Here is a 20,482-nt window from a genome sequence, read left to right as displayed (position 1 = left end):
TTTTTCTTGATGACGAGAAACCCGCTTGATATTAAGTAGGTAAACAAATATAAACAAACGCAGAATCAAAGAAACCCTACTTATACAGCAACTAAAACCAATATAAAGTAACACCTTTATACCTATACTAATTAATAACCTAACATCCACCTGCAACGCCCCCTACAACCCATACCCGTTTATATTCTCGTCCATAAGACATGTGTTCGTCAACGGTCACATTCAAACTTTCCCTTTCTTAACCTGAATGTGACCTAGAAAGGTCGAAACGTTGTTCTCTCCTTGTCACTTGAAGTTTTAATAGCTATATCAGCCGTCTTTAGAATACAATTTAATTTCAAGTGGGTTTCTAGTCATCGTGAGCAGAGTACTATCATTGTGACTTCGACTAAAGGTAATTCAGATACAATAACATCAGGTGATAAACATTTCAGCGAGAGTAAATCGTACGAACCAGACCTGAGTCATGATAAATCACGCGATTAGAATTTGAATGACAGGAAATCACATGATCCACATCTAAGTCAAGGTAAATCACATGATACGCACAGCTGAGGTATTATAAATCACGTGATCTACACCTGAATTAGAGCAAATCATTTAATCTGCTCCTAGGACTTACCTGTCACTTTTCGTATACGATCTAGAACATGGGTGATAGAAATATGTGTGATGATCGGGTTCAGTTTGTTTGTTTGTTTTTTATTTCGCGCAAAGCTACTCGAGGACTATCTGCGCTAGCCGTCCCTAATTTAGCAGTGTAAGACTAGAGGGAAGGCAGCTAGTCATCACCACCCACCGCCAACTCTTGGGCTACTCTTTTACCAACGAATAGTGGGATTGACTGTCACATTATAACGCCCCCACGGCTGAAAGGGCGAGCATGTTTGGTGCGACGGAGATTCGAACCCGCGATCCTCGGATGACGAGTCGAACGCTTTAACACACTAGGCCATTCCGGGCCACGATCGGGTTCAGAAAGCTACACGCGAATCCATCAGGTGTTACACGACTAGTGTGGGAATTTCGATTAGGTAAAAGAAATAACAAGTGCTGGATAGATAAGTAACACCTACACAGCCATTTTCCACCTTTCAAAACGATGCCGCATTCAGTCAGTTGTTATATAATTACCATAAAAATGAAGGTCATCCCTGTGGATTTGTCTAGCAAACATTAAACTCTTCACTTGAATTTTAATGGAATCCAGATAATATTAAAAGGTTCTACGTGGGTTAGAACGGAACCTATCTAGCACAGGAACTCTTCATGAAGGTTATAAATGAATGTCTGTCGGTGTTTGGGTAAGAAAAGTTCATACCCTTTAGGGTCAAGTTCTTTATGACATCTTCCTCCTCCACGTACTTATGTTCTTGACGGATTGGTATTTATAATTGTAGAACTGAACATTATTTTGATCCTTTTCAGAGCAATGTCCATGTATTGTGGCTCATATATCATGATCATTTTATTCTATCAGCAGAATGTCAAGTTTGGTAAGAAGGTTATAACTGAATGGTTTTGTTTTGTTTTGAATTTCGCGCAATGCTACACGAGGGCTATCTGCGCTGGTTATAATGGAACTCAACTAAAGTGAGAAACTCTCACACGTTTTATAATGGGAATAATATCAAAGGTAGTTAATTACTATCCTTTAATGATGTGTGTAGCTCTGTAACTACCAAAAGAAAGGATAAGTTCATTAGGGTCGATATACATTGAAAGTAAATTTAAGATATAGCGTTTGTTTAGCCTCCCGCTAGTACAGCGGTATTTCTCCGGATTTACAACGCTAAAAGCAGGGGTTCGATTCCCCTCGGTGGGCTGAGCAGATAGCCCGATGTGGCTTTGCTCTAAGAAAAACACACACACACTCGTTTGCTTTTAAGAGAAAATAAAATTTCCCAACAAATAGCGCAGAACAGCCGATTTAATTTTTAGCTGTTTTTGAGATTTTAACTGTAATAATTTAATAGTAGGTTATAAAATATACGTGATAAATATAAACATTTTAAATCCGTTTATTGTATTTCTTTAACCTCGCGAGCTTATTAATTTGGATTAATCTATAAGTTTTAATGTTAGGTTAGGTCCGATCAGGTCCGGGTTAGGTTATCTTCTTTAGCCGGTACATTAAAGCTTCTATTCTTTTTAACTATTAGTATTATGCTTGCTAAATAATTTAATACAAATATTCTATTCTGTAAAGTACTGAATTCAAACCACTCCTTTTACAAATTCGTATCATTAGGTTTGTTTGTTTAGAATTTTGCGCAAAGCTACACGAGGGCTACCTGTGCCAGCTGTTCCTAAATTTCCAGTTTAAGACTAGAGGGAAGGCAGCTAGTCATCACCACCCACCGCCAGCTGTCTAGCTACTCTTTTATCATTTAATAGTGGGATTGGCCGTCTCATTACCACGCCCCCACGGCTGAAAGGGCGAGCATTTTTGGCATGACGGGGATTCGAGTCCCGGACCCTCAGACGTATCATTAGAAACGAGGCATCTTGTTTGATTAGCTCAAGGCTCTAGGGACTTGCCTCTTTTCAAATGTAAGCAATGAGTAAACGTTAATTCATTAGGTTTATTTGTTTGATTTTAAGCACTAAGCTGCACAATGTTGTACCTACCACGGGTATCAAAACTCGGTTTTTGGCGTTATAAGCCCTCATATTTACCCTTGAACCACTGGAGGGATTTCATTATAATAATATCTACCTTGTTGTAATGGGCAGAATGACAAGCCCTGGACTGATATTCAGTAAACTCGTAGTGTTTAAGTCATGATATTGTTTTTCAACGGTGTATGATTATACCTTTTCCACTCCACCCCGTGGTTAAACCGTAAAGTGGAGGACTTACAATGCTAAAATCTGAGGTTCGATCTCCGCAGTGAAACCAGCACAAATAGACTTTTACGCTTAATCAAATAAACAATAAAACCTCTCTTTCAGGCCCTTCCGTTTACATAATTTTGTTTGCTATACCCCATCCCCCAGTTACTTAGTGGTAAGCCTATAAACTACGGGTTTTGATATCCTAGATGGACAGAGCACGAACAGCCGATTGTGTAGCTTTAGGCTTAATAACAACCAATGCTACAAACTGTTCACTAAATATTACCTATTTGCAATCAACTGAGTTTCGGGTATTGGCTGTATCAGAAAATGAGCTCTTTCCAATAAATACACAGATGACCACGTATTTTTTTAGGTCAGTAAAAAAACACAACTGACACACAAACCAACATATTCTTAAACACTTAATAACTAATTCAAAGCAACTGATACACGTTCACTTGAAACTTAATGCGTTTCATATGGCCTTATCTAAACCAATCTGTCTTCTGTTAAAATGTCTTCTGAACCTTCGTGATGACAAGAAACCCACTTGGCCTTATCTAATCCAATCTGTCTTCTGTTAAAATGTCTTCTGAACCTTCGTGATGACAAGAAACCCACTTGAAGTAAAAATATATTCTCAAGACGGCTTGTATGGGTATTAGCACTTTAATTAAAATAAAGTACAGAACAAGGTTTTGACCTTCTTATGTCATCTTCAGGTTAACAAAGAAAGAGTTTGCAACTGACCGTTCAGGTTAAGGAAGATATTTTTAAGAACTTCCTTTTTCCTTAGCATCAGTACGTGGTCTACAAAACGGGTGTTTACATCGTCGTGCCTTATCCTTTTGCTTTAAATTAAATCTTTATTTGCCAAAAGCTATGTGTGAGTGTTTGCTTATAACTGACTAACCGCTGTCCAAACCTGCCTTTAGATTCTCTTGTCAAGTAACATGATTAGGCTTCTTTATGTCACTCCCAGGGCCCCTGTGTCTGTCCTGTACGTTAAACTGGTACGTCAGCTAATTTCCTATACAAAACATCTTGTTCAAAGCATGCGTGGCACCGAAATTTTGCTTACTAGATATTAAGCCTGCACAAGGTGTAAAGACGAATAGTTAGATTATTGATTACTTCTATTAGCTATCTCAGTTCCTCCAAATATGTAAATATGAGGGCTATTCACTAAGTGTGAGATGCAGGAACAATGGTTGCAATTGGTTCTCACCAACGGCTTTAAGAATTAGCCATCTTAAACAAACGTAATCAAATGCCTTCTCAAAAAGCTGTAACAATTAGCTTTATATAACAGGTGTAACAATTACCTGTCACGAACTGTTGTAACAGTAAGCTGTGTTGAAAAAGCGTAATAATAGCACTCTTGAACAGCTGCAACAAATATTTCTAACAATTAAATCTCTACAACAGCTGCAACAATTAGCTATAACAATTAAATCTGTACAACAGCTGCAACAATTAGCTCTAACAATTAAATCTCTACAACAGCTCTACAACAATTAGCTCTAACAATTAAATCTCTGCAATAGCTCTAACTATTAAATATCTACAACAATTATCTCTAACAATTAAATCTCTACAACAGCTGCAACAATTAGCTCTAACAATTAAATCTCTACAACAGCTCTACAACAATTAGCTCTAAGAATTAAATCTCTACAATAGCCCTAACAATTAAATCTGTACAACAGCTGCAACAATTAGCTCTAACAATTAAATCTCTACAACAGCTCTACAACAATTAGCTCTAAGAATTAAATCTCTACAACAATTAGCTCTAACAATTAAATCTCTACAACAGCTCTACAACAATTAACCACTCAAATAACATAATAATTAAGTTTCTTTAACGGTTATGAAATTTGGTCCTTTCAACAGTTTTAAGAAATAACCCTCTCCAAAATAAACAATGCAATTCAACTCTAACAGCCAGTGATACAGCTACGAAGGTTTCATCCGTTACGACATGGAGTTACCGGACCAAACTGGACTTACTTTTATCGTCTTCGGAAGGAGTCAAAAGGAGCATAATGGCTACTAGCAAAACGCTTGAGGCCAGAATGGCTAAAGCGGTCAATACGACGGCATACACAACCGGACGTCGTCGGACTTCTTTTGGTGTCTCACTGTCCGAAGTATCAAGGTTCGATATGGCGGCCCTCGACCAATTTCTTTCTCTCTGACCGTAAACGTAACTTTTACGAGAGAGCGATTCCTTATCGTGACGTATGGGTAGAGGCGACGAACGTTCGCGGTCCTCAGATAGGGCTTCAGGTAAAGAGAGTTTTCGCTGACTAACTCGGCCTGAGGACCGTCGATGCTGGTGACGCGTTTTAACCTCCTCACTGTGGTCGCTGACAGTGCGAAACACGAGCCGCTTCTCGCGGACCCGGCTCCTTTCTTTGGCTGATGCCATGCGATGAAGGCGACGGCTGTCATGATGTCTAGAGCGCCGGTGGGGAGCGTCCCCACAGCGGAAGGACGTGCTGCGAAAACTGCAGTTTTCTTCATTTAGAGGAATCTCGCTGACATTGTGAAAACGACAGCTTTTCAACCTGCGGAACGTTGTTTGATGGTCACCATCACCAGAAAGCGATGGCGAACTCGACGAAGGTGACGACACCTCGGTGATCACAATAGGTACCACGAGGTCACGACCTCTGACCTGTCCATTCACGGCGCTACTGTCCTCCGATGACATTGCTTCGGATTACGAGACCCGCCATAAAACTTGAACAACGGTAACCGAAGTTCTTCGGTATTTATGAGGAGTTCACGAGCCAGTGTTTGCTTTTCATTGGTCTTCATACACTACCAGAGTTTCACAGCCTGAGAACACCTCGCGCGAGCCAAAGACGCTAAACAAATACTCCTTACTGGATGTTTTGTTAATGGTATTATTCTTACCGCCACACTATTCTGGTAAAGTCGACTTTAATTGAGGCTGAATTGAAAGAACACAAACATTAATGGAGCACGTGGTTTCCAAACAAATCCAAAAAAGGCACAGCGCCACTTATGACATAGTGCAGGGAGAGAAATTCTTGTCAGTTTTTAAAGAAGTTCTGTTTTTCTAACTCGTTACGTTCTTTGGAACATTGTCGAAAGACGAAAAACTATTAATAGCTGCTGTACGTAGTCAGAGATCGGCGGGCATTCAATTTGCTGTATAAACGTATTCCTCTTGACGTTTCACCTCGTATTAATTTCATTCTTAACAATATGACTTTGCATTCCAAACTGCGATGGATAACGAACATTACTGACCGAGTTTAATATCTTGAAAAATGTATCTTGGCTATTAATAAACATGCTTGCCCTTTCAGCTGTGGTGGCGTTATAATATAACTGTCGATCCAACTGTTCGTTGGTAAAAGAGTAGTCCAAGAGTTGGCGGTGGGTGCAAATGAAAAACTGCCTTCTCTCTGGTCTTGCACTACTAAATTAGGGACCTTTAGCTGATAATTGAAAATTCTAGGATCGAACCGCGGTATGTCACTAGATGTGTTTTGCTTTTCAGCTATGGGAACTGTGACAGTCAATCTTTCTATTTGGTTAAGGGTAGCTAGTGCATAGGCGGCCAGTGTTCTTTGTTGGACGTCCTATTTTTGGTCAACAGCTTTAAATTAGAGATAGCTATGAACTCGAAGAGTTTCTAGGCCTTGAGGTTTATTCTAAGTGTTATATTTTCACACTGAAAAATCTCGCATGTACCGACACAGTAAGGTACCATAAGTAAAATATATTCCACAGAATAAGTTGTTTTTCATAAGTTAACACTGTCAGTATTCGAGCCAAAAACTGGGACCACACATACAGAGCTAAAACATCCACGATATGTTATCGTGTGGCGATGGTAAAATAAATTTAGTAAAAAATTGTGGCAAACCAGTACATCATGCACATTATTGCGTTATTGGTGCAAAACGCTATCTGATTAATTAACGTGTGTAAAAACTCAAAATGTTTCCTGTGTTTTTACTGTGCACTCAACTAAAGATTTGCGTTGTTTGGTGTTCATACCAATATCAATTAATAAGGACCGGCATAGCCAAGTGTGTTAAGGCGTTCGACTCGTAATCCGAGGGTCGCGGGTTCGAATCCCGGTCGCACCAAACATGCTCACCCTTTCAGCCGTGGGTGCGTTATAATGTTACGGTCAATTCCACTATTCGTTGGTAAAAGAGTAGCCCAAGAGTCGGTGGTGAGTGGTGATGACTAGCTGCCTTCCCTCTTGCCTTACGCTGCTAAATTAGGGACGGCTAGCGCAGATAGCCCTCGTGTAGCTTTGCGCAAAATTAAAAAAAACAAAAACAAACAATTAATAAAGGAAACATTAATCAGTAATTCTTAATTAACAAATTAACTTATGTTTAAATTTAGTTGAATTTGGATATTCTAGCTCCTGTATGTGTATCTACAGATCACAGAGAGCAGTCGTTCTGTGATATGAAACTAAAATTCGATCTGATTAGTGGACAGAACAACCACGTGGTTATCATTTCATTTGCACTCTCGCTCTCAGGGTGCTGTATTTATTCTCTTGAACTCATACACAAACACACACACATATATATATAATGTTTAACATGCTAACACTGTGGAGGTGTAGCAGCAACTGTAAAGACAGAATTATAAACACTTACTACGTTCATTCAAGCTTGTTTAACATGCTAACACTGTGGAGGTGTAGCAGTAACTGTAAAGACAGAATTATAAACACTTACTACGTTCATTCAAGCTTGTTTAACATGCTAACACTGTGGAGGTGTAGCAGTAACTGTAAAGACAGAATTATAAACACTTACTACGTTCATTCACTTTTCAGCTTTTGTAGAAGTTCCTGTCAGCTGTTACATGCAATCATTTCGTTTGTCATGTTTTATATATATATATATATATATATACAGGGTGTCCAAAAAACTTCTGGAACCATATACACTTTAAATAATTTAACATAATGTTTTTCCACATGCTGTCTTTGTGATTTGGAGACACTTTGGAGACTATTTTCATTATTTTTCAACAATTCGAAGCGTATTCATTTTAAGGTAAATTTGGCCCGGCACCCATCACGAATCCATTGTTTTAGTTGTTCGGTGTCCCTGATCTTCTCTCGGTCCGCACGCTCCTTGAGTAATCCCAAGAATAAGAAATCAAGGGGAGTCAAGTCCGGAGATTCCAAGGTGTTATTCAACCAAGCTCGGATTTCCCAGCTGCAAATCAATTACAGTTCCGGACGTTTTGATACTCGGTATGTGTGTGTGTGTGTTTTTTACTTAAAGATGTCTATCTCATAGATTGAACTTTAAAATGATTGGTAAAGTGTCTTCTGAAGTATTTAACTAGTTTCCGTATTTTCACAATAACTGCTGAACTCCGAGATATTTTCTTCACACTAAGGATAAAATCAAACCACGTCTTTTGCTAAACGAGCTGTGATTTGACCATGAGCGTATTTAGGTAGGGGGCTAGAAGGGGCTCATGTTCAGGTCCCATTAGATACGTGTGTGTGTTTTCTTGCGGCAAGGCCACATCGGGCTATCTGCTGAGTCCACCGACGGGAATCGAACATCTGATTTTAGCGTTGTAAATCCGTAGACTTACCGCTGCAACAGCGGGGGACCCAATCGGACGTAGTGCTCACAAAAATTATTAGCCCCTAGGCCTACACAACCTTAAATCTGCCACTGATTTGAACGAGTACTTATTTAAGCCCAAAGAGAAAGGAAACTGATTCAGCTGGTGTTTGATTGGTACAATCCCTACGATCAGATCAGTTCAGTTTTATTAACAACTTTCAAATGCATAAAAACAACAGCAACAGTAACTGAATCAAACACATTAAATTGAGACACATAAAAACAGAATAAAACGCTCTTTTACAATGTAGTTTAAGTCAAATTACTTGATAAAGATCTTTGTAGTTTAACTCATAAGGTATGTCACGAGCTCTTCAGGCTCCCCTGGAAGCTCATTGTTAGGTTTGTTTGTTTGTTTGTTTGGAATTTCGCACAAAGCTACTCGAGGGCTATCTGTGCTAGCCGTCCCTAATTTAGCAGTGTAAGACTAGAGGGAAGGCAGCTAGTCATCACCACCCACCGCCAACTCTTGGGCTACTCTTTTACCAACGAAAAGTGGGATTGACCGTCACATTATACGCCCCCACGGCTGGGAGGGCGAGCATGTTTAGAGCGACGCGGGCGCGAACCCGCGACCCTCGGATTACGAGTCGCACGCCTTACGCGCTTGGCTATGCCGGGCCTCATTGTTAGGTCTGAGAGCTTACTGGGTTTCGATGTCCTCAGTGAGCAGACTACAACTAGCCCACTGTGTATCGTATGTATCTTTGTGGATTCTTACTGTTTACGTCACACAACAAGGGTTCGATTCTACAAACAGCAAACTTATCAGAAACAAAAATACAAATCTGTTAGGGATCATTTATGAACAAACTCGTATGAGAATCTACTATAGGAAATGTTATTATTGTTGGTTCGTCTTCTTCTAGGCCTGACATTGTTAGAACACTCGACTCCAAGTGCAATAGTCAACCGTCATGTGTACATTCACTTCTTGAAGATAAGTTGTAGGTCGCAGTATTGTATACCATCGTAAACTATACTCGCCATTTCAGTTGTGTAGGTAATATAATTCGACGGTCAATTCCAGAATTCGTTGCTAAGAAGTAGTCCAAGAGTTGGCGGTGAGTGGTGTCGATTATCTGCCTTCCTTGATTAATTCTGTTGTAGAACTAATTTTCAGTCCTCCGCTAGTAAAGCGGTTTGTTTGTTTGTTTTTTGAATTTCGCGCAAAGCTACTCGAGGGCAATCTGCGCTAGCCGTCACCAATTTAGCAGTGTTAGACTAGAGGGAAGGCAGCTAGTCATCACCACCCACCGCCAACTCTTGGGCTACTCTTTTACCAACGAATAGTGGTGGGATTGACCGTCACATTATAACGCCCTAACGGCCGAAAGGGCGAGCATGTTTGGTGGGATAGGGATCCGAATCCGCGACTCTCAGATTACGAGTCGAGCAAAAATCTAGCTGAAGGTCAGTATAATGCCAGTTTGTTTGTTGGTTGTTAAACGCAAACTTACACAAAACACTCTATTCTGTTCTCCGCTTATATCAAAGCTCGATTTTTAACGTGAAACGACCTCAGAAATATTGTTGATCTACCAGGACACGATTCACTTCAGTTTGTCTAGAATTTCACACTTTAACTTCACCACGAATAAATAGTTTAGTATGTTCCATTTAAACTGGAATCTACTTTTCATGAAAATTTTTATAAACATTTTTCAGAAGGATCAAACCGAACTGACGACGAATAAAGTTAGCCCGTTTATGTTATTAATCTGGGTTCTCACATTTGCTATCAAACCTTATGCTTTTAATCTGTATTATCAAATTGTTATCGAACCCTGTGTCTTTAATAAGCTGAATTTTCATATTGTTAGCGAACCCAATGTCTTTCATCTAGATCTAATATTTTTCTCGAGCCTTGTGCCTTTAATCTATGTTATCGAACGCTGTACCTATAATCTAATCTAAGTTATTGTTCATGAAAGAGGATGGAACTCAGACTTGTCAACTTGATTCAAGCTAACTTGTTGGAATACAACATGAAACAGATTGTAATTAACTGTTATATTCCCCAACTTGTTGGAATACAACATGAAACAGATTGTAATTAACTGTTATATTCCCCAACTTGTTGGAATACAACATGAAACAGATTGTAATTAACTGTTATATTCCACAACTTGTTGGAATACAACATGAAACAGATTGTAATTAACTGTTATATTCCACAACTTGTTGGAATACAACAAGAAACAGATTGTAATTAACTGTTATATTCCCCAACTTGTTGGAATACAACATGAAACAGATTGTAATTAACTGTTATATTCCACAACATGAAACAGATTGTAATTAACTGTTATATTCCACAACATGAAACAGATTGTAATTAACTGTTATATTCCACAACATGAAACAGATTGTAATTAACTGTTATATTCCACAACTTGTTGGAATACAACATGAAACAGATTGTAATTAATTGTTATATTTCACAACTCGTTGGAATACAACATGAAACAGAATGTAATTAACTGTTATATTCCACAATTTTTTTTATTATTTTGAAAACTACAGTAGAACGTAGTTTAGCTGAAGGGGGGGGATGACGTCATTGTACAGATAGATGGTCTCGTTAAATCTTGCAAGTGGCCCACAAGTTGAGGTATATTTAGTGCCAAAGCACGTGAAATTGATGCTTAAGGATTCCCACGTGCTGTTTGTTGACTTAAGTCTTGCTTCATAAGATGTGGTGCATATGGCACCCAAGGCAAGTAAGAAATCATCTCCAACAATCGCTCTTTTAAGTTAAAGAATTTTTCTCAGCTTACCTCTCTTTAATGAAGAGCTGTGAAAACACAAAAACATAAAATGTGTCACATCCGGTTTCTCAGGTTGTTTTGGCGCTTTTCGAAATCACGAGGTAAATAATCGCCCGACTAAAAGAAGATTCTTCCCCCCCCCTTTCCCCAAAACTTCGAAACATAAAATTTCGGATGAAAGATTTAATTAAGAGTACAGATGCGTGTTACATTTTTACCTACAAGTTCTATTAGAACAAACTTTCTCGGGTTCGCTTACCATACAAGGACAATGATTACGTTACAGGGATTGGGCGTGGCCTATGAATTAACGAATCGCACTGCGGATCGAAAGGTCTAAGGTTGTCGTCGCGATGCTTCTGCTTATCCTTTAACATAATGCAGGTGCGTTATAAGAGAGACAATCCATTCCGTTATTCGGTTCACTAGTAGGTGTTGTAAGCTGATAGCTTTCCATCTGGGCAGCATATGCTTCAATCCCAGATGTATCTGACCTCGCTATATGGTTTATTTCCGCATAATGTCCCAATCAGGTTATAAATATCAGTATTCGATAATAAATCAGTATGTGATACATGAGCACATAAAACAGGGGTTTTAACTTCTTGAAACACCAAAAGGTGAGTATCAGCCACATACCGTAAGACTACGAAGTAATATATCATTAAAGTATAGATATTTCGTATTTATATTAAAGGTGTTAAAAGGTCGTCCACTATTACTAATTCTGAACTATTGATCAAAGAGGAGGCAACCAGTTAATAGCATCATACCACTCACCAACCACCCCAAGGGAGTAACTGTTGTAATGCATAAAGTGCGGACAATATTTGGCGGTATCGCAGAAATTCACATCAATAAAGTGAAAAACAGCTGTGCACAGTAAAGTGGAAAATTAAACTTCAGAAATAAAACTGACTTACTGAGTCAGAAATATTACATTTTAAATAAAATTATGTTGTTGTTTTTTCTAATACACGAGTGTAAATTTCATCTTTTTTGCCGCTCAGAGATGTTATTTTCCTTATTTCTACTCCAAATTAAAATGCAAAATTTTGTCGGTGAAAGCTTTATATGAATCAAGACGATGTTCAGTTAGGAAGTAATTTTCAATTATTTCCCGAAAGAGGACTGAAGGTTGCTTAGAACGGTCACGTGTATTAACCACCCGCCCAATTAAAGAGTAGTGTGTTTTCTGTCAGTCAGTCAGTAGACACTAAAATAACATCAAATAAGGGCCGCTCAGCATTACAGTTTTCACTGTGGTGACGTGAGTAAAACGTGCGCGTTACATGAATCACGAGAACCATTATGCACTCTACAAGCTACAACACAGCATGACATATAAACTTCAAAAGTAAGGAATATTTTTTACTCTTAATTTTAGTTGTATTTATTCTCGATACAGAACACTCTAAGGAACCGTGTAGAACTACATCTAGTTTCCTATATATTGTGGAGAAAATAACAGTAAAGTGTCTCATATAATTTTTTAGTTTTAAGCACTTCTAATTGCTGTTATCGTTGTACTATCGATGTCATTAACACCCACGATCCGATGATCTTCTGCTATCAATAGAAGTAGCGTCCCAAAATCTATCGGAGTACCAGTAGCATCTCGTAGTTGGTAGCCATACCAATAGCGGCCAAAATCCTGAGGTGTTCTCGCAGTTTCTAACATATGATCATTACCTATATTTAATTCTGTGGACAGTTTGACCCTCCTTCCTTTCTCTTCTTCGTAGCTGACCTCTGGTGACACCGCAGTAAGCTCTAAAACGTGGCCCTCCCGACACATTGCAAAAAGCGCCCTCTGAAATTTTGTACTGAAACAAAACTTTATACCCATTCCATTATTTTTCTCATTAATAAATGCATTTTGATCCAAAACTTCTGGCCTTTAGAAACGCTGTCCTCTTCGCATAAAGGATCTTACATGTTTTGATTTAGTTTAGTTTTTTGCCTGTAGGGTAAATCCAAGTTCTTTTTACGGAGTTCTACTACAAGGACAACTCGCATATTTATCTCTTTGTTGTTGGTTGTTTTTTTTTTCGTAATAAACTTTTTCAGTTACATTTCTTTCATAATTGACTTGTAACTATGAAATCAGAAAGAATTTTATCTATATTTTCGTGCGTCGTTTGAGGTTTGGTTTTCCAAGCACTATAATCTTTTCATTACAATTCTTCATTAAATGTATAATTAAATGTCAGAAAAGTTTGATTTTATCTCGTTAAAATTACAAAATATAGAATCTAATTATTATATATTTCACGTTTGCTATTCATCACGGATCATGGAACACAATTAACAAAATTGATCTCTGAAAAACGAGTTTACACCTATTTCACCCCGTAACCACATTACTGGTAAACGATTTACACCCACTGATTGGAACAGAGATGTGCAGACTCTATTTATCTTGTTTTATCAGAAGCACTTTCAAATTATTTGTTTGTAGATCGCCTTCTCTTAAGTTTGAGTGTGTGTGTGTGGGTGTTTTCTTACAGCAAAGCCACAAAGGGCTATCTGCTCAGCCCACCGAGGGGAATCGAACCCCTGATTTTAGCGTTGTAAATCCGGAGACATACCGCTGTACTAGCGGGGACCTCTTAAGTTTGAAATGATAGTCTAGAAGGAAAGGTTAGTCAACAGTACCCAACACTTCCGAAACTGTATTGTCTGATCAATGAATGATATTTGACCATTACTTTTATTGGAGTGTGCGACCAAGGCTCCAAAACGCGAACAATTTTTTTTAACACTTAACTAAGATTCTGATTCGTCATCTTTAAAATGCCCTACTTTCTTCTGCATAATTATAAATTCTTTGTTTGAATTTCGCGCAAAGCTACATGTGGGCTATCTGCGCTAGCCGTCCCTAATTTAGCAGTGAAGGGAAGGCAGTTAGTCATGACCATCCACCGCCAACTCTTGGGCTACTTTTTTATCAACGAATAGTGGGATTGTCCGTCACGTTATAACGCCCCCACGGCTAAAAAGACGAACATGTTTGGCGTGACGGGGATTCGAACCCACGTACCTCGGATTAAGAGTCGAGTGCTTTAACCACCTGGCCATGCCGGGGCCTCAGACTATACTAAAGATATCCTAAATAAAAAAATTATACACATATTTGTTTAATTATTTTTTGCTTTGTCACAGACATTTTGTTTACTACAAATAATTTTATTTAAATTAATAAAAAGTATCCAATTTGTTTGTTTGAAGTTAAGAACAAAGTTGCACAATGGACTATCTCTGATGGGAAGTATCACGGGTATTGAAACTCGATTTTTAGTGCAACTAAGGAGCAAAAAGTACCCAATTAAAAATAACCGAGGATAATTAAACTTCATCTACTCTAACCTACAAATCAAGTCTAAAGCCTTCAAGAATGTATCGGAAAACTTTTATATAAGATTATAATGTATTTGCGACTCGTTGAGAATGCTGCTAATGTTTACGACACTTTCTACAACACCCTTAATTAAGTCTATACTTTACTATGCCGAGCACTTTAAATTGTTTTGATCATTTCAGAATTTCGAAGCACATATACTGGGCACTGCTAGTTAAGCCTAAAACGTTTTAGAATATTCTGGAAATTTCTTATCGTGTCTAGGTTTAGTTTGGTTTGTTTTGAATTTCGCGTAAGACTGGAGGGAAGGCAGCTAGTCATCACCATCCACCGCCAACTCTTGGGCTACTCTTTTACCAACGAATAGTGGGATTGACCGTCACATAATAACGCCCCCACGGCTGAAAAGGCGAGTATGTTTGGTGTGATGGGAATCGTGTCTAGGATATACTAATGAGCATTTGCAATGTTTATCTTTCTCTTTGTTTTTGTTTGTTTCCTTTAACTATTTTCACAATGCAAGGTAAGCTACAACTTGAACGTCCCTAAGTTCTAACTAGTAGACTAGACCACTTTCTAATCTTGGAAACTATAACCGAGTATTGGTATTTGACTGTCACTCTTATAATGTACCTGCAATTCAAAGTGCGGAGCGAGATTTAGTGGCAATGGAACACGAACCACAGACCTTCAGATTTAGAGCGGCACATCAAATTAGACCCCACCCGGCCCTTAATTTTTTGTTTCATTTCGGAATTATTTTCTACTTTGAAGAGAAATACAATGTTCGGGCGTTGCAAAAAAAACAACAACACAAAACAAAACAACAGTAGTTATTCACAGTGTTTTTGTATAACCTAAACGTAAATTTAACACATTTTATGTGCGCATGCACAGACATTGTAGTCATCTTGGCCTCCAAGAGGACATATTTAAACTTCGATTCTCAATATTTTATTACATAGAACGGTTTGTAAATACATTCTACATTTTATAATGAATGTTTAAATTTATTAGGACGTTTACCTTCTTTCTATCACAGATTTATTAGTTCTATTTTCTTAATTAAATTTAATTGAAATCGCATTATTAAGGTGGATTTTCTATCTCAACTATTCTAAGTTATCGCAATTACTCGATTTATGCAGCAATAGAAAACATAACTATAGAATCTTATTTCGCTTGTTAAATTCTTTCAAACTTTACATTCGACATTCTAGTAGTCTTTTAACCGAAATAAATTATGAAGATGTTAAGAAGCACGTATTTATATTTAATAATTAAACATTGTTATTAAGTTTCCTAAAATATAAGACACCTTTAGCAATTTTGCGCTACCTATTGGCTATTTTATGAATGAACAATATATTCAGCAAAATATATTTAAAATAAAAATCCACCACCTAATTTAAATGTCAAATTAGAGTTGTTTAATGCAGCTTGAACTATTTTATATGGAGATCAAACTGATGATAATCGGGATTGAGGAAGAAAAATTTGTTACTTTGTGTGCCCACTAACAGGTAAATTCATACAAATTAAAATAATAAGTTAATGCAAACTTTATACAAAATCATTTTGTCAGATAGTTCTCGCTTGTTTTATAAAGAATTTTTAGTTAGAAACTAGTAATGTAATGATATACAAAAAAAAGAGAAATTAAAACAGCTAATTTAACTAATTTTATTGGATTCCTACAATTTAAAATTTAAACTGACCAAGGTTAAGCCTTTTTGAGAAGTGGTAATATTATAATATACCCGAGAAATAAAATTTAAAATAGCTAATTTAACCGAGTAATTCTTCAGAATTCTTATCTCATGACTATTCTTTAAAGTTTAAACATACACAGGTAGCCTTCTTCAAAAGAAAAGTTAGCAGCGAGCCTTTCGTAAATTCGAAAAATAGTTTAAATGACATCGAAAGATGGCAGCACAACAATATCTAAATTTCCAAATTTACGTATTTAACCGCAATCGGATTTTTTTGGAGTTGACTGAAAAGTTTTAACGAAAAAATGTTCAAGTAAAATTACAAATATTTCGGTAAATTATGGATTTTTATTTTGTACGTCATCAAACTTTCTACAGTTGTTTATTTATATATTAGATAAAACCATATATTTTTATTGTAACGGCGACATTACTTTTGATAGCTCTATTAATATGTTTATATATTAACCTCGTGCTTTAAAAAGAAATGAGCAAATATTTATCACATTAATAACATAATAAACCTTAAACACATACAGTTTACACACATTCTTTTTGAATAAGTGCGGCTTATATATTAATATGCTCAATATATAAATTCGAGAGCTCGTTGTCTGTTGTCATAAGACAAGCTTGGCGCTTTGAATCTATGGGTGCGTTATAAAAGTAACTGCCATATCCCTCTTATTCGATAAGGGTATAGGGTAGTTCAACAGTTAGCAGTGGATACTACTGACTAGTTGCTTTGCCTCTAGTCTACCAGTTCAAAGTCAGGAATGGCATGCCCATATAACAATTTTTGTTTATGGTTTTATTGGTTTGAAAACGTTCACTCAATGACTAGAAACTAAGTCAAGACAAGCGTCGCATTTTAGTGATTATAACGATGACATTCGATTAAGTATTATAAAATGAGGTCAGACACATAACATTTCAAAGTTCAAATCATTCAACGAATCACAAAGAAACATTTTGTTAGCTTTTTTTTTTAGTCACCCGCGTTATTTTTGCGGTCCGCCCCCCGCTAGTACTTCGGATTTACAACGCTAAAATCAGGGGTTCGATTTCCCTCGGTTGGTTCAGCAGACAGCCCGATGTGGCTTTGCTATAAGAAAACACACACGCACTTTTGTGGCTAGATTTCCGAGTGTATGTGAAACTTATTCTGACATTACGTTCGAACATTTACATTGTCATTTGAGCACTTGGCACCAGTGTGTTAATTATAAACGTGGCCTTTGGCCCGGCATGGCCAAGCGTGCGACTCGTAATCTGAGGGTCGCGGGTTCGCATCTCCGTCGCGCCAAACATGCTCGCTCTTTCAGCCGTGGGGACGTTATAATGTAACGGTCAAGCCCACTATTCGTTGGTAAAAGAGTAGCCCAAGAGTTGGCGGTGGGTGGTGATGACTAGCTGCCTTCCCTCTAGTCTTACACTGCTAAATTAGGGACGGCTAGCACAGATAGCCCTCGAGTAGCTTTGTGCGAAATTAATAAAACAAACAATAAACTTGGCCATCTAGTGACGGATATTAATATATATTGCTTATGCTTTTTTATATACGTGATGGCTAACAAGAGGTAATGAATGAAAATTCGTAACCTATATAAAATTTTGAGAAAATACAAACAAAATTTATACCATACATGGTCTTTAACTAAACTGGATACAATCGAGAAGCAAAAATAAAATAGAATTCTGAACCATAAGATTCCTACAAATCGAGTAAACTTGATTCTAAATGAAGTCCTAACTTCAGACGCTGTGCCTAATAAAAATGGAGTCACTTTATTTGTGTTAAATATATGGGTGGTTGAACACACAATGTCACTTATTTTCAAAACATTTATTTTTTTAGTATATGTTTTGAGCCTCTATTTAAAATAAATGTACAGAACTACAGAAGTGAAGGATGAGTTTTCTCTCGTGATGCTTTTTGTTTGTTTCTTTGTAATTTCGCGCAAAGCTACACGAGGGCTATCTGCGCTAGTCCTCCCTAAATTAGCAGTGTAAGACTAGACGGCAGGCAGCTAGTCATCACCACCCACCGCCAACTCTTGGGCTACTCTTTTACCAACGAATAGTGGGATTGAACGTCACATTATAACACCCCCACGGCTGAAAGGGCGAACATGTTTGGTGGGATAGGGATTCGAATCCGCGACTCTCAGATTACGAGTCGAGTGCCTTAACCTGTTCAGTGCCGTAGACGAGATAACTCGTTCAAGCCGATCGGTAACACAGTGCCACGGACGAGTTAATTCGTTCTCAATAATACCTAACTTCAACGCTAGATGTTAGCACCATACATGCATTTGACTTACAGATTGTTTTACTTTCGATCCAAAATGGCGTCACGAAAAAAAGTTACAAAATGAAGAAGCATTAGAGTTGTATTTTGAACTTGGTTCGGAGTTTGAAGATAGCAGTGGTGATTCAGAAGATTCTGATTTTGAAGATTATTTACGAAATACGGAATACAAGGCTCAAATGTGAGTGAAGATGATTGTAACTGGCCATCAACCAGCACTGATAAACGGGTGATAACACCAGGGAGTAAACTTAAAATTACAAGTTATGGTAAGAACAGTTCCAAGAAAAAGTGCCCTAATGACAATGATTGGAATGCTGAATCCTTTGCTGTTCCAGTTATAAACCTCTTCTCAGGAAATCATGGTGTTCAGTACAACGATTTGAGCCAAGACTCAAAGCTCTTTCATTATTTTCAAAAGTTCTTCCCTCCCACAGTTACCAACCATATTGTAACAGAGACCAATAAATATGTACAAACTATGATGGCCCGGATTGATTTGAAGGAACATTCTAGAGTAAAATCATGGAAACCAACTAATGAGAAGGAAATGTATGAATTTATGGGTCTGATAATGCTAATGGGCATAGAAAGAAAACCAACTATTTCCATGTACTGACCCTTTGCTTGCTATACACATTTTTGGTCAGTGCATGTCAAAAACCAGTTTCTTTTGCTGCTATCGATGCTACATTTTGCTGACAATACCCAGAAAAATATTGTTGACCAACGACAGCACAAGATACAGCCCATTATTGACCAGTTACTGGAAAACTTTAGAACCTCATATGTACCAAACGAACATGTTTGTATTGACGAATCTTTGATACTATGGAAGGGTCTACTGGGATTTCGACAGAACATTCCATCTAAATGGGTTAGGTTTGGAGTCAAAAATTATGAGCTGTGTGAAAGTGTAACAGGCTATGTATGGGACTTTTTCATCTACACTGCTGCTACTACACAGTACAGCAGTAAAGAGGGTGGACAGGGCGAACATGTTGTACGCACATTGATGGAACCATTGTTTGGACAAAATTATAAGCTATATTTGGATCTTTTTTTACAAGTCCTACTTTAGCAAAGTCATTGCTTGATCGTGACACCTATTTGTGTGGGACAGTAATGAAAAATCGAATTGGGATGCCGAAATGATTCACAAATATCCAAAGGGGAGAAATGGAAGTGGCACAAAAAGACAACATTGGTGTTTTTCACTGGAAGGATAAGAGGGACATTTTCATGTTGAGTACAATACATGACAATACCAACTGGAAAGATCAACCGTGCTACTGGTACAGCTATTGTAAAACCAAAATGTGTCCTTGATTAGAATCGTTATATGGTTGACTTGTGTGTGTTGCATGCTTATCCGAGTGTGCGCAAGGCTGTCAAGTGGTACAAAATAGTATTTTGCACATGATGGATATAGCAGTGTACAATGATTTGGTAGTGTACAAATCACTGGGAAATAACCTGTCTCTCCTGGAGTTTAGACTTGTGTTATCCGTACCCTGATTGAAGATTACCACACCCAGCGCCCAAAATCCACCGGAGGCCGGCCTTCCTTGGAAAATACCCTTCGCCTCCCAGAATGTCACTTCCCAACACTTATTCCCCAAAGAGAAAAGAAAAAGTACCCCACTAGAAAATGTAAAGTGTGCTCTGACAAATCCACGAGAAGGGAAAGTAGATATGAATGTGCTGATTGCAAAGTGGCTCTTTGTGTTGACTCCTGCTTCAAAACATTTCACACGAAAGTGAATTATTAAATGTGTCATGCATTTCAATACCCAAAAATGACATTTTGTGCATTATTGTTTCAT

At 37.8% G+C, this 20,482-nt stretch overlaps 1 protein-coding gene across 2 annotated transcripts in view; it reads right to left on the bottom strand.

Moving 5' to 3' along the window:
• Positions 1-20,482, bottom strand: part of LOC143224856 (uncharacterized) — a 59,662-nt gene that overhangs the window by 3,686 nt on the left and 35,494 nt on the right. The window contains exon 1 of one of the 2 annotated variants that reach the window (XM_076453224.1): positions 4,855-5,855. The exons of the other annotated variant lie outside the window; for it this stretch is intronic. Coding sequence (XP_076309339.1) covers positions 4,855-5,560 — 706 coding nt within the window. The 5' untranslated portion in view covers positions 5,561-5,855. Of the gene's footprint in view, positions 1-4,854; positions 5,856-20,482 lie in introns of those variants that run through there. 2 annotated transcript variants of the gene reach the window in all.

This window comes from Tachypleus tridentatus, chromosome 9 (genome assembly GCF_004210375.1).
Source record: "Tachypleus tridentatus isolate NWPU-2018 chromosome 9, ASM421037v1, whole genome shotgun sequence".
Classification (NCBI taxonomy): Eukaryota; Metazoa; Arthropoda; class Merostomata; order Xiphosura; family Limulidae; genus Tachypleus; species Tachypleus tridentatus.
Note: the sequence above shows the minus strand (reverse complement) of the source record. Positions and strands in the feature narration are given on the sequence as shown.